Here is a 12,831-nt window from a genome sequence, read left to right as displayed (position 1 = left end):
ATCCATGCGGGAAGTCAGTTCAATCAACCCATCCAGTGAATTGGGCAGATCAAACGACAGCAGCTCGTCTTTAATGTAATCCGCCAAACCACGCAGATAGGTGTCACACTGGGCTGCAGAATTCCAGTTGCTGAGTGCGAAACTCAATGGCATAATCCACCACAGATCCATTACCCTGGCTCAGGTTCAGTAGTCCTCCTGCAGCGTCTGGACCCACAGACACGGGTCCAAACACCTTGCGCAGCTCCGCAGAAAAAGCGGGGAAAGAAGAGCAGGCGGGTGTTTGTTGCTCCCATTCCGCTGTGCCCCACAGTCGGGCTTTCCCAGTCAAATGATTGACCGTGAACGCCACACGAGCAGCTTCAGAAGCGAAAGTGTGTGGCTGCAGCGTAAACAGGATAGAACAGTTCGTAAGAAACAGGCTGCAGCCCTCCCGTTCCCCGGCGTAGTGCTCCGGAGTTCCCACCCGAGGCTCCGGGGTAAATCCCATCAGAGGTGATGCAGAAGCGGGTGTCGACGGCATAGGAAGAGGCGCTGGAGCGGCCACTCCTGCCACTAGCTGCTGCACAGTAGCCGTTAGCTGCTGTAGCTGCGCAGATAAATAGGTTAGCGTCTGGTCATGTGAAGAGTTAGTATGATGAGCCTCGGTGGCCAGTGCGGCTATCGAGGCTTCCTGCCTCTGGAGAGCGTCCTCAACTCTCTCGAAACGGTCTCTGAGAGAGTGAAGAGGAGTGCGCTGGGTCCATGTTCTGGCCAGATTGTTCTGTCACAATCTTAAGGAGAACCCAAATGCAGCACTCGAGAAACCAAGGAGAATTGGTAATAAACTTTATTGGGGATTCCACTGGATCTGAGGAATACCAACCGAGCAGTTTAACGCACCGGAGGACAGCGAGCAGAAGGTGAGTCAGACACAGGTGTTCCGGTTTAACTGGTTAACCCGATCAACTGGTTGACAGATGTGGAGGCGTGGCCTTCGACTGAAATACACATTTCGATCGCTTCTTCTGTCGTTTACATAAATCTTTTGGTATATTTGGCTGGATAGGAACACTTTGCTCTTCGCCTAGTTTCATGCGGCTCTTCAGTTCATATCGAATTTTATATGTGTGAGTTTGGGGGAGAGACACTGACTCCTGACTAGTGTTGCACGGTGTACCGATACTTGAAAGGTATACTGCGATACTCTGCCGTTAAAAACGTTACGATTCCTCCGTTTCATTAGTATCGGTACTTTAAGAATGACGGGGGAAAGTACTCCGGTGAGAAAGCGCCATTTTAATAAGAGCCGTGTGTGTTCAGCGCTCTGCTTCCACTCCCTGCACTGCAGTCCTGCCTGCAGTCCCGCCCCTCTCAAGCACGCTCTAAATCCCTCCCCTCTCTCGTGCACGCGCTAGCTGCCAGAGCATGTGAGAAAACGAGAAGCATGGCTGCAAGTGGGAGTGCAACTGCCGCTGCGCCTCGGCTTGTTGACAAAAAAGATGCCAGAAGCGAAATTTGGAAGTATTTGAGCGATATCTCTGACAGTGAGGGCAAGCCTACGGACACCACGAGGCCTGTCTGTGAGACATTTATTAATTTTATTTAATACGAATTCTTTTCATTTATTTTATTTATTGTTCTCATTGTTTAAAAGTTTGTGTTATGGTTCTGGTGTGAAATAAAGCACAATAATTACATTTAAGACTGTTTCCCTCTTTTTAAGAAAAGTATCGAAAAAGAATCGGAATCGCAATTCTTGACTTGGTATCGAAACCAAAATGTTGGTATCGTGACAACACTACTCCTGACAGTTAAACCTGACATTTAGTAGGTCTGTTAAGTATTGAATGCTGATAATTCTGACGTAATTTGGCCGGTCAAAGTTGTTTGGGCTCGGATAAAATCGCTCCGTTACTTTCGTCCCGTGTTACTTTCGTCCCGTGTTACTTTCGTCCCGTGTTACTTTCGTCCCGGCTCTCCCTACGTGTGTGTGGTGTCAGGTGTCAGTATGAGAGGATGACAGCGCGTCTAATTTTGATGTGGCCCAAGAGCCAATCACAATAATACCTGCGATGCAGTGAACCAATCACCTTTGAGGGGGGGAACCTATCATTGATTAAACACTATCCAGTGTTTCCCCTACCATTGTCTTGGACCCCCCTGAGAGCAGTGGGATCAGTTATTGGTCTAAGAGGACGTCCTAAGTTTGAAATTGAGAGGCAGCAGTTGGTTGAGATGTTGGGGACAAACCTATCGGTGCCTTGCATTGCAAAAGTGCTAGGTGTTTCTTCCAGTACAATCTTTAGAAGGATGAGAGAGTTTGGCTTATCCGTTTCAGAACTTTATAGCTCCATCAGTGATGAGGAGTTGGATAACGTGGTCATATCTATCAAGAATGACATGCCCACTGCTGGATACCGAATGGTCAAAGGACGGTTGTTATCTATTGGTCTACGTGTACAATGGACAAGAATGGCTGCCTCAATGCATCGAGTGGATTCCATAGGCATCCTCTCCAGACTGGCTAGTCTGGGCTGTGTTGTGAGGAGAACATATTCAGTGCGAGGGCCTCTCTCACTTGTGCACGTGGATACCAACCACAAATTGATACGGTTGTGGTATTTATATTTCGCTAAGTGATTCAAAAATAATCTCATTGTAATGTCCCAGTTTTGGAGAATCAGTGTTTCAATTCCAGAGTGCTATAACAGTTTGTTCTTTGGTTTTTCCAGTTACAACATTGTCTTATTTGGTGGAGTGGACGGGTATTCGAGAAAGGTAAGACTGCATTTTACTTCAGTAGACACACATTAAACAAACATGTATTTTTTGTACGGGTTTACTGCTAGCTACATAAAACCACAAGAGGTCCCAACGCTGTGTCCTGACTTTGCTTAAGAAATTTGGTCCAAATGGATAAAGTGTATGGACTAAAAAGGAAGCAGCAAAGTCAAAGTAGATGTAAAGGAGATTTTGTGCATTGCCTATTTTTGTTGCACAATTATGAGTCAGTATACTGTATGTCAGTAGTGTTTGCTTATTTCTATTGCAACAGGAATTCTTTAATTCACAGTTTAACAGAATGTTGCCTAGCTATTGTGTGTAATTGCCCTATTCTTAAATATTCTCTGCTTTTCTGCAGGTAATGTACTTGGGTGCTTCGACCAACAACCGTGCGTCAACAGCCTATGGCTTCTTCCTAGAGGCAACACAAAGACATGGAGTGCCTTTAAGGTGAATTCACAGAAAAAAAGCACACTCTTTGCACACTAGATCAATACTGTGACACTTTTGTATGAGTATTTTTTTTGACAGTCATTTGGTCAACTGTGTACATTTCAGGGTCAGAGGAGACCAAGGTGTAGAAAACGTACAGATAGCGAGATTCATGTTTTCGGTTCGCGGCACCGACCGTGGAAGCTTCATCTCTGGTAAAAGTGTTCATAACCAGAGGTAAATTGCAGCATATCTAGCAACTAAATTAGTGAGGTGGAATTATCTGATGTGGAGACCAAGCACCTTGCACTTAACCTATGCTAGGCCAGCATGAAAATAGATTACTTGAACTGGTTTTCCCTAAACCATGTATTTTCATCCATAGGATTGAGCGTCTTTGGCGTGATGTTCGAGTCATAGTCACCAACAAGTACTCCGCGATACTGCTCTGCCTCGAAGAGGATGGTCTGCTCGACATCTCATCAACAGACGACCTCTTCTGTGTGCACTACATTATTCTTCCCCGACTTCAGATGGACTTGGGGATTTTTACAGAAGGCTGGAACCATCATCCACTCAGCAGTGAACGGAACCAATGTCCAGAGCAGTTATGGCAACTTGGACTGATGCAGACAAACATTGATCAGCCGGAGAGCCCAGAGGTATTGATCTTGTTTCAATATTAACCTCTCATTGTTAGAAGCCTGAGTTACCTTTATTGGATTGTCATTGAAGATAGTAATTACTTACCATTTACTTTGTGTAATATACATTGTCAAAAGATTACTTTCTTTCCATGACAATTTTATTCAGTTTGTCTTATTTTAACTGTGTAAAAATAACAAACTATTACTTGATGTCATTGTTCCACTTTGTTTATAAGACATACATTTATTTCACCTTAGTGTTCAAAACCTCTGTTATGGTTATTAGGAGCCAGATGTTGACTGGGAAATTGCTGCTGACCACGATGGAGAAGAAGAGGATGCAGGGATTGTCGTCCCCGAATTTGACTGCCCTTTGAGTCCAGAAGACATAACTGAACTTGAATCAGTATTTCAGCAAATTGACCCAAACACTCCGGTCAAGGAACTGTACTTACTCTGCCGTGAGTATGTAGCTGAAAGATGTGGCTCTTAAGAAATACAGCTCCCTTGAATGACACAGATGAGGGTAAACATAGCCTTAAGCCTCATAGTAGGAATATAATGGGGAAACAGTTTAAGTTAGTAACGTGTATTATATGTGTATTACAGTGACTATAAGAGGTGGAAGAAGTACTTAACTAAAAGTAGAAATACCAAAATGTAACAATACTCTGTTCCAAGTAAATTTCCTGTGTTCAAAGTGTTACTTAAGTAAAGGTACCAAGAGTAAAATAAGTCATGATGCCGATTTCAGGATAGAGTAAAGTTACTTGGCACAACTGGTGACTGGGTTTTTATTCCATTAAATTGAAACGGACACAAAACACAGCTCAAAAGTATAATGGTTCCCCAACTTCGCCATTTGTTTCAAAAAACATTTTGACTGGAACAGTACGTGATGTCACTTGAACGTTTGACTGTACAGTAACATTCTCATCTTGAACAAATGAAAACCTTGTCAAATAAAGTGCAATAAAGACTGTTTTAACAGAAAACATTGATTCTCTGAACCTTATGAACGACTAAATTCCCTGCTACTCATAACAGCCTGTGTTATGAGTAGCAGGAACTCCGGATATGAGCCGAGGTGCCTTGTTGGAAAGGTAATGGAGTTGGAGCACGCATTTACCACTGGAAAGCATACAGTGTGTGTACCATAGCGCACGCTGCAATCATGGTCGAATTCAATTAGGATTTGAAATCTCTCTCTCTCTGTTGAGGTGATGGGGACATGTGCCTGCCCAGTAAGCCATTGAAGGAAGCAACCAACAGTGATCTTATATTTTTCCTTCATCTCCTCTTCATCTCTCGCCGGTTCACCTGTAGACTCCGTCTCTCTTGAGTCTCCATCACCAAGATCACTCTCTGTTATCTTCGCAGGGGTCCCCCTCTCTTCAACCACGAAGATCTTTTCTTCCTCTTAAAACAAGTCGAAAATTAATACAAAGAAATGCATATTTTCACCTAAGCAATGTCAATAAATATGGCTATTGTTTTTAAATTGTTTTTTATATGGATATTTTGAAGAAGAAAACCTCACTAGCCAGTCCTGTTTTAGTTATCATTGTTTCATCGCAACTATCATGATGCAAAGTTGTGTTTAAACTGAGACATGTAAACATGAATAAAACGGGTATACAAAGCGGTCATTGAGTTGCCTGTCGAAATCGGGGGTACAATTCAAGAACAAATAAGTTTATAAAATGTCAGGGCAGTAGTATCACCTTCATCTTCAATGTTTTGGATGAAGTCTTGCAAAAAGTTTATAATCCTCGATTCCCTCTGGCGTCGCAGCGAGCCCAGCTCACTGAAGACTGGAGATATGGCTCCCATCAGGAATTCAGCATCCGGCTTGGAAAGAAGAAAAAACAAAATGATGTATGCTCAAAGTTGGATGAGCTTAACCCTTTAATTACCAGACCAAGACAAAAGCTATGGGAAAATTATTTGTTTGCATTTTTTTTTAAAAAAGGTATCAATATTGATCTAAAAAGTAATGTCAAGTGTTTTTCACAATAAAAAAAAAGACTTGCTCATCTTACTGTAGATGCAGAATTGGCCTAAAAATAAACCACTGGCCTAACAGCAAATGTCTATATCCTGTGTTGGCCTAACTTGCTCATCTGTGTGCAATTTTGGGCTGAATGCCATGCATGAAAGGTGCTATATAAATGATTATCACTCTTTCACTCTGAGACTCATAAGCCAGTACGAGATTTAGTAATATTACCATGAATCTAGCCATTTATTTACCATATTTTATTGGAAAACTTCTCTGAAAAAGTCATATTGCTAGTTTACCATAAAAGGCCCATTCGACCGGTTGGTTGAGCATATTTGCAAAAAATTATTACACCCTTGTTAAAACTGTTTTTGTGCATAAAGTTATATAATTCTGTTCAGTAAGTGCTCTGATATTAAAATATGTCAAATGACATGGTTACCTTACAAAAGTTGACCAAAAAGAGTGATTTCGTCAGCAGTGATTTTTAGCATGCCAACTTCCTCAGTTGAAGCCAGCTGAAGGGCTTTCTGTTCAAACCACAGTGACATCTAGAGGTTGTTTTGTGCATAACATGTCAACCAAATGGTAGAGATGGCTGAATCAGATGGAGTTAAACTTTTAAAAAAAAATGTCAACAAGATATCAAGACACAAAATGTGCTCTACCAAATGGTGGCGCTGGCTGTTAAAGGGTTAAGGTTTGAAATTCAGTGGTAAAATCAGCTAGAGACATAATACTGACCTTTTCATGAAGGCCAGGGACGAACAGATCCCTGAAATGGTGTGGTTGTTGTACAATCATCTCGCACAAGCCATACAGCTTCATGCCTGAGCATATCTGCTGCAGCATTGGTAGGATGCGGACCGATGAGTGCAAGATAATTGCCCTATAATTCAGTAACAGATAACAGCAATAATATAAAACCATACATAACAAAGGGAAAGAGTGACTGCACACTCAATATGAAGTATGAGTGTAAAAGAATAATTGATTGGTTTTAAACATGGGTTGTTATGGGTTAAATCACTTAGCATATGCACATACTTTATTATTTCTTCCTTCCTCTCCCACGTGGCATGACCACTGTACCCGCATGCTGTTATCCGATCCAGAAGGTCGTACATAGCTTCAGGTTCAGCCATCTCAACCTTTGCAATTGGAAAACCAGTATCACACAGTAAGTCATGGGAGCCTTAGCTTATTTTAAGAATTAGAAAATATTCACACTACAAATAGGTGTGTGTGTCAACCATACTAAAACAAACATGTTATATGAACGAGTATCTGAGGAGAAGAAAAATATTACCTCTTCCATAAGCTGGCTGAGCTCTGGATCAGTCACATCTTCCTTGGAAATGGAATCTCTATCCATTTCCCCAGTGGATATGTATCCATAGCACCACTCCCTGAAAAAGTTAGGTGGAGGACCACCTTGCACTATACTGACTGCCATAATCTCTCCAGCTGTCCTGCATTAACAAAGTTTAATCAATGCATAGACATTATTAATAAATAAAATAAACATGGAAAAGACATTGCAGAACACAATTCTACATACTTGAAATGCTCTTTGTGGTAGTCAGTAATTGAGTACTTGGGGGTTTTCCCTGTACTCCCTCCCTGAAAAAACTTCCTTTCAACACCTGCCATCATTTCTATAATTGAAAGGAAAAGTGGATCAATACATTGATAATCTCAATTAGACCACTGTATATGTTAAAGAACAGCACGCGTCATGCAAAGCCCTTAACCTGTGCAAGCACAGAAATGGCATGTAACCAGAGAACCGCAATACACTGAGGAATATTTTCATTTATTATAAGGAGGTAAACATATACCTGTTAAGAATTCTTTCCTGAGAGCCCCATGGTCAATTCCAGACTCTCCAATGAAAGACACTCGGAGGGGGTTTTTGGGAGAAGACCTCTTCTGACGTCTCCACTGCACTAAACCCCTTTCAAAGATGTCCTCCCTAGTGACACTAACATTAAAGAGTGTCGTTGTGTCCACTCGTCCACTAAGTGTTTCGATGGCTTCAGCAAGACTTGAAGGAAAAAATTAGAAGTTGATTAGACAACTGGATCCAAAACGTTTTCCCTTAAGCAGGGTATATGCAGGAATCCTGACGTCAAATTTAATACCTTTTAAGACCTTTTTTAAGACCCTTTCCATACATTTTAAGACCTCATCGCAACTTCAAGTTCTAACCGGTTACATTGGCGACACACTTTACCTCACATTTACTATATTGATTGTAAGATAGCACAACTAAACAGAGTGCAGACAGACTACTGAAGCCTCCTCTCCACATGACCTTCAACCTCTCTGTGAAGGTCAGGTTTAATGCAGTATGCTGCTTTGTTGCTTCTGTACTCTGTGCTCTTTCCCTCCAGTAAAACTCCTCAGAAACCAGTATTTGACCAATAAACAAAACAATTGACAAAACTTTGAACTATGAAATATATGAAACTGTGGTGAGCTTCAGCGGGGTAATGCCATATCGGAGCTCCCTCACAAATACCCAGGGGTTGGGCTGGGGCTGTCCGGGGCCAAGCCCGGCACATAGGACGATGCTCTGACGTCATCACCCTCACACATTTGTCATACGTTTACAAAAAACGATATATATGTTAAGACTTTTCTCGTTCTTAATATAGACTATATTTAGGGTCGATATGTGTTGACCTTACTTTAAAATAGCAGATCTCTGTGACCGGATATAGTTTGTCTTAGACCCCGGCCCCACGAGGACGCATACAGTAAAACACATACGCAAACGCAAAAAAGTCTTCCGTTCACACGCATTCGATTAGTCCGTTCACACTCGACCGCTGGAAATGCTGGAAACGCTGTAGTACATATGCCAGGCCTGTAAGTGGCGCTGCTGCCGCCACAAAATACACCAAAAGCAGCGAAGAAGACCCCGGAGCATGGTTGTCATGGTTGCCCTTCTGTTTATTCTCCGCGGTGGACGGCGTGTTCTCCTGCTGTATATCTCTCAGGTAGTCCACCAGCAGATAAAACCCCCCACACAGAGCGGAGCAAGGCAACGAAACTTAAAATAAGAAGCAGCATTTTATGGCACGCTATGCATGGGGCCGCCTTGAGGGGGTTTCCCGACATGTTGTTTCAGTAAATTAAAGGGTGTTTCATGTTGTCGTTGCTCTGGACCTTCTTAATACCTTGGAAAATGCCGTTTGATACTTTTTAATAGCCTTAATTTTCGCTAAATTGATTTATCAACTTTTAATACTTTTTAAGACCCCGCGGACAACCTGACCCCTTTTGTATAATTGAGTAAACTGACGACCCCTGACTGATGGAAAGTGGCCTCTTTTAAATGATATTAAAGGCATAACAATAACAATGCAGAGCAACTGATGAATGGTACAATTAACACAAATAGTGAACACAATAACTGCAGGACGTTTTTGTTTCAAATAAGCAATTACAGGTACATTTTAAGCATATTACCTTTTCTCTCGCCCTGTCAGTTCTTCACTGGCATGTTCTTCCAAATCGATAATTTGTGTTGACTGCAAAGTACTGATGAGGGGAAAAATATTTCAATGGGGCACGCCTTAATCATGGTTTACAATTTCTAACACAGCAAGAAAAAAGTAAATAAAGAATGTGCATAATAGGAGAAAAAAAACCTTTCTCTACAAGTGCTGGCATGTATTTCAACAAAATACTCTGGAAATAACTCTGAGCACAATGGACAGGCCACCTTTAAAAATACAGAAAAGCAGAGCAAATATTCAAGTGAATTACTGAGACGCAGAAACCTTCATCATCTGCAATAATGTAATTGATAAATAATGCACTGATTTTTACCTTAATATCGATTTTAGAACAGGAGGTCCTACACGGGAGCACACTTGGAGAAGCCTATAATAAAATGTAGAAAGACTGCCAATTAATGACACATACAATGAAGATTGTTTAGAAACAAACACCTACAATATTAGTGAGCTTACATTCCCAGGATTGCTTGTAGCTGGAGACTCATCTAAATCTGGGTCCAGATCCTGAAAATCGTAACCAGTTAAAAAAGCTGTCGATTCAGTATGACAATGATCCTGCATAGTTATTTGTGGAATAACATTACCGGTTCCAGATCCATGCGGTCAGAACAGCTGCTTGGTTCACACTCTTGTGCATGTAAAGCCAACAGCTGGACAGGCATGCTTAGATGACACGTGGCACATCTGGCTTTTGGCATATTTTCGAACTCCTTCGATGAGTAGGGCAATGGGGAGGTGTCTAAAGTGTCCTGGATGGGCATTATAAAGAGACAGCCTTTTCCACCTAAAGCTTTGGCAAGGTAGGCCCCTGTGTAACCCTGTGCCTCAGGTACCAAAACACTTAATTTCCGCTGGCCTGATCCTCCTATGTGGGAATGTGTACAAACAAGTGGATGTTATTTAATGCACAGAATGTTATAGGGGAGGCAGTTGATTTTAACAAGATGCACACTTGCAGTGTTAGGCTTTCTCATGGATTGCTAAAAACAAGAGGGTAGGTAAATATGCTAACCATCAAGGGCATTGATGAGCTATTATAAGAGCAGCTGTTGTAGGAGAAGATAGAGTATAAATAGGATTTAACTGCAGAAATACTAGACCACAGTTGCATTTAATAAGGGAGATTTTATCTTACCAGCAGCTTTATGTAGCATCCAGGCCAATGGTACCATTTTCGAATATGATTCCATAAGTATATATGATATCTATGTGGGAAGAGCAAAACAAGTGTGCAGTTAGAACTATAACCCTCCACAAATGTTACCTCTGTTGAAGCTGGTTTGTGACCAGTAGTACTTCAGTGGATTGGGAAACTACAGTAATACATAAAAAATTGCCCCAAATTGGGATCAATAAAGTGCTTCTTATATTATCTTGACTCCTTTCCTTATTATTTTTTCTATCTTACCTGGGAGTGGTCAGCATTTTCGGGGATATTGAGAGTCCTCCTGCCAAGTCCAGCCTGGAGAAGGATCATTTCATCCGATGACTTTGGTGTTCTTTCTGTGCACTTATTGAGCAGAAAGAACTGGATTGGGGTTGACCTAAGAGCCCTTCTTTTGGGAGATGGGGTATAGCTTTTACCAGATTTGAATAGGCCGGGGAAAGCCCTGAGGAGTTGAAAACAATGTGTAAGAGAGGCATGTAAGAAGCTGTTATACAATATATTCATTCTAAACAATCTGAAGAGTGTTAATTTCTATTAAAAAATACCCTGAATTATAGTTAATTGCCGAGTTATTACAATGACAATTCAGTTCAGAACAATCTTTATTTCCTAACGGATCCAAACCTGGCCATATTTTGATCCACTGTATTTCCTGCTGTAGAAGGAAAACCAGGGGTTCTTTGTTGCTGCTGCCCCTGGACTGCCTGACGCTGCCTTGTCCCAGCCTGCTGCCTGTTGCCAAGAGCAGACTGCTGCTGTCCCTGTATAGTAGGCTGTCTGTTGCCCACCTCCACCTGCTCTCCCTGAACCTGTACTTCATCTGTGAACACAATTTAAAGATGTCTATGATTCCCTAGAATCTAAATAAACTGAGTCCTAAATACGTGAAGTAGTTAGAATATATAAAGGCTTCATTAATTAAACATTACCCAGATAGTCAAAAGCCCTGAAAATAAATAGAAGAAGAACAAGAAGAAGATGAACCTTTAATTACCCCCATGGGGAAATTCAGTTTTTCACTCTGGTTTTAATATGGGTTGGTAAAACTGTCACTGAAACACCTCGGCGTGCTTCTGCCGGCCAAGACTGCAGCTGCAATTCTAACCATTAGATGAATCTGTGAAGACAAGTGATCTCCCCCTAGTTTCACTTACGATTTTGAGAAGTTGGTTCAGCCAAGGCACTTCTCAGCATGTCAACAACACGCCTGGCAGCATTTTGTAACTCTATCTGTTAAAACAGACACAAATAAGAAATAGTTAAATTGTCGTCTTGTGTATCGAGCAGATCTTGCTAACAGTTAACTTTAGCTAACTTTTATTATTGCAGACAGCTGTGTCACTTTCTTCTTATACCGTGGCTTGTAAATAATGCAATGTCAATATCTCAAATGCCAGTCAAGCAGATAAAATGATAGTTATGTTAAACCGGTAGTTTTTGTGTACGTACCTCCTTGTCGTCAGCCATTCTTCTTCTGCGGGGCTTTCCCGCTCCGATATCACTCTTCATTTGAAAACGGCCAATCATAAAAGAGGAGGGGTGTAACCAATTAGATTTGGCGTTACTTGGACACGGTACGCCCACTTCCTAACATTTCTCCGCGCGCGAGAGCAGGCCAGAGTTTCACGAGCAGAAGAGCAGGAATTGCTCGCGAGAGCGCAGGAGACCAAGGAGAGCTCATGTAGATGCTGCACATACTCAAGGCATGTTTCTCCCCTGCAGGCTTCAATATTGCTCTCGCGCGAGTGCCGTTTTAGTGCTCGCGAAAATAATATACGTCCGCGGCTGCTTGACTTGTGCTCGCGTGGATCTCATATGCCCTCGCGATTTATGACAGAGATTTGCCGCCATAGGGGGGGGGGGGGGAAGCATTCAACAACAAAAAAACACCACAAAAAAAATGAAAAGACATACCATATGTTCTTGTTTTTTTGAGAGGTTTGTATGAGATTGACAAACTTGCACTGGAAACTCAAAGTATCCTGACAAAGTGGAAAATGAATTTCTTGCTCAAATGTTTACCACAATGCAATGCACCACCTGATCGGCATAAATAAAACATCATCTACATCTGTCAAGATGCTTTCTGTGTTAATGGTTCTGTTTGGATGCATAGCACACTATTCAATGAAGGATGTGGTTTTGTGGCTTCCTCTGCTCTGGCCAGATAGCTTGATATTTGACACATATACACCTCAACTGTGGTTGGGTCTTTTTTAAGACTAAATGCATCACTTCCTTAAAGTTTTCACAAGAGCACATTCCGGCATAGACAAACACAGAGAC

General features: G+C 41.8%; 2 protein-coding genes across 2 annotated transcripts; one reads left to right on the top strand and one right to left on the bottom strand.

The window, feature by feature from the left end:
* The first annotated feature begins 693 nt into the window (after positions 1 to 693).
* Positions 694 to 4,338, top strand: LOC117447187 (uncharacterized). The gene is made up of 6 exons (XM_071203325.1): positions 694 to 902; positions 2,715 to 2,760; positions 3,125 to 3,216; positions 3,325 to 3,435; positions 3,584 to 3,860; positions 4,132 to 4,338. Exons 1-6 carry the CDS (start codon positions 745 to 747, stop codon positions 4,336 to 4,338), a joined length of 891 nt encoding a protein of 296 aa, XP_071059426.1. The 5' UTR covers positions 694 to 744.
* Positions 4,339 to 4,853: 515 nt separating this feature from the next.
* LOC117447185 (uncharacterized) lies at positions 4,854 to 12,076 on the bottom strand. The gene is made up of 16 exons (XM_034083859.2): positions 11,995 to 12,076; positions 11,700 to 11,775; positions 10,786 to 10,987; positions 10,513 to 10,582; positions 9,962 to 10,242; positions 9,831 to 9,881; positions 9,688 to 9,741; positions 9,507 to 9,580; positions 9,325 to 9,396; positions 7,689 to 7,894; positions 7,409 to 7,505; positions 7,157 to 7,319; positions 6,895 to 6,998; positions 6,592 to 6,736; positions 5,570 to 5,696; positions 4,854 to 5,264 (listed from the first exon to the last, which is right to left on the bottom strand). Exons 3-16 carry the CDS (start codon positions 10,852 to 10,854, stop codon positions 4,858 to 4,860), a joined length of 1,920 nt encoding a protein of 639 aa, XP_033939750.1. The 5' UTR covers positions 10,855 to 10,987; positions 11,700 to 11,775; positions 11,995 to 12,076; the 3' UTR covers positions 4,854 to 4,857.
* Positions 12,077 to 12,831: the final 755 nt, after the last annotated feature.

This window comes from Pseudochaenichthys georgianus, chromosome 5 (assembly GCF_902827115.2).
Source record: "Pseudochaenichthys georgianus chromosome 5, fPseGeo1.2, whole genome shotgun sequence".
In the NCBI taxonomy this organism is placed as follows: domain Eukaryota; kingdom Metazoa; phylum Chordata; class Actinopteri; order Perciformes; family Channichthyidae; genus Pseudochaenichthys; species Pseudochaenichthys georgianus.
Note: the sequence above shows the minus strand (reverse complement) of the source record. Positions and strands in the feature narration are given on the sequence as shown.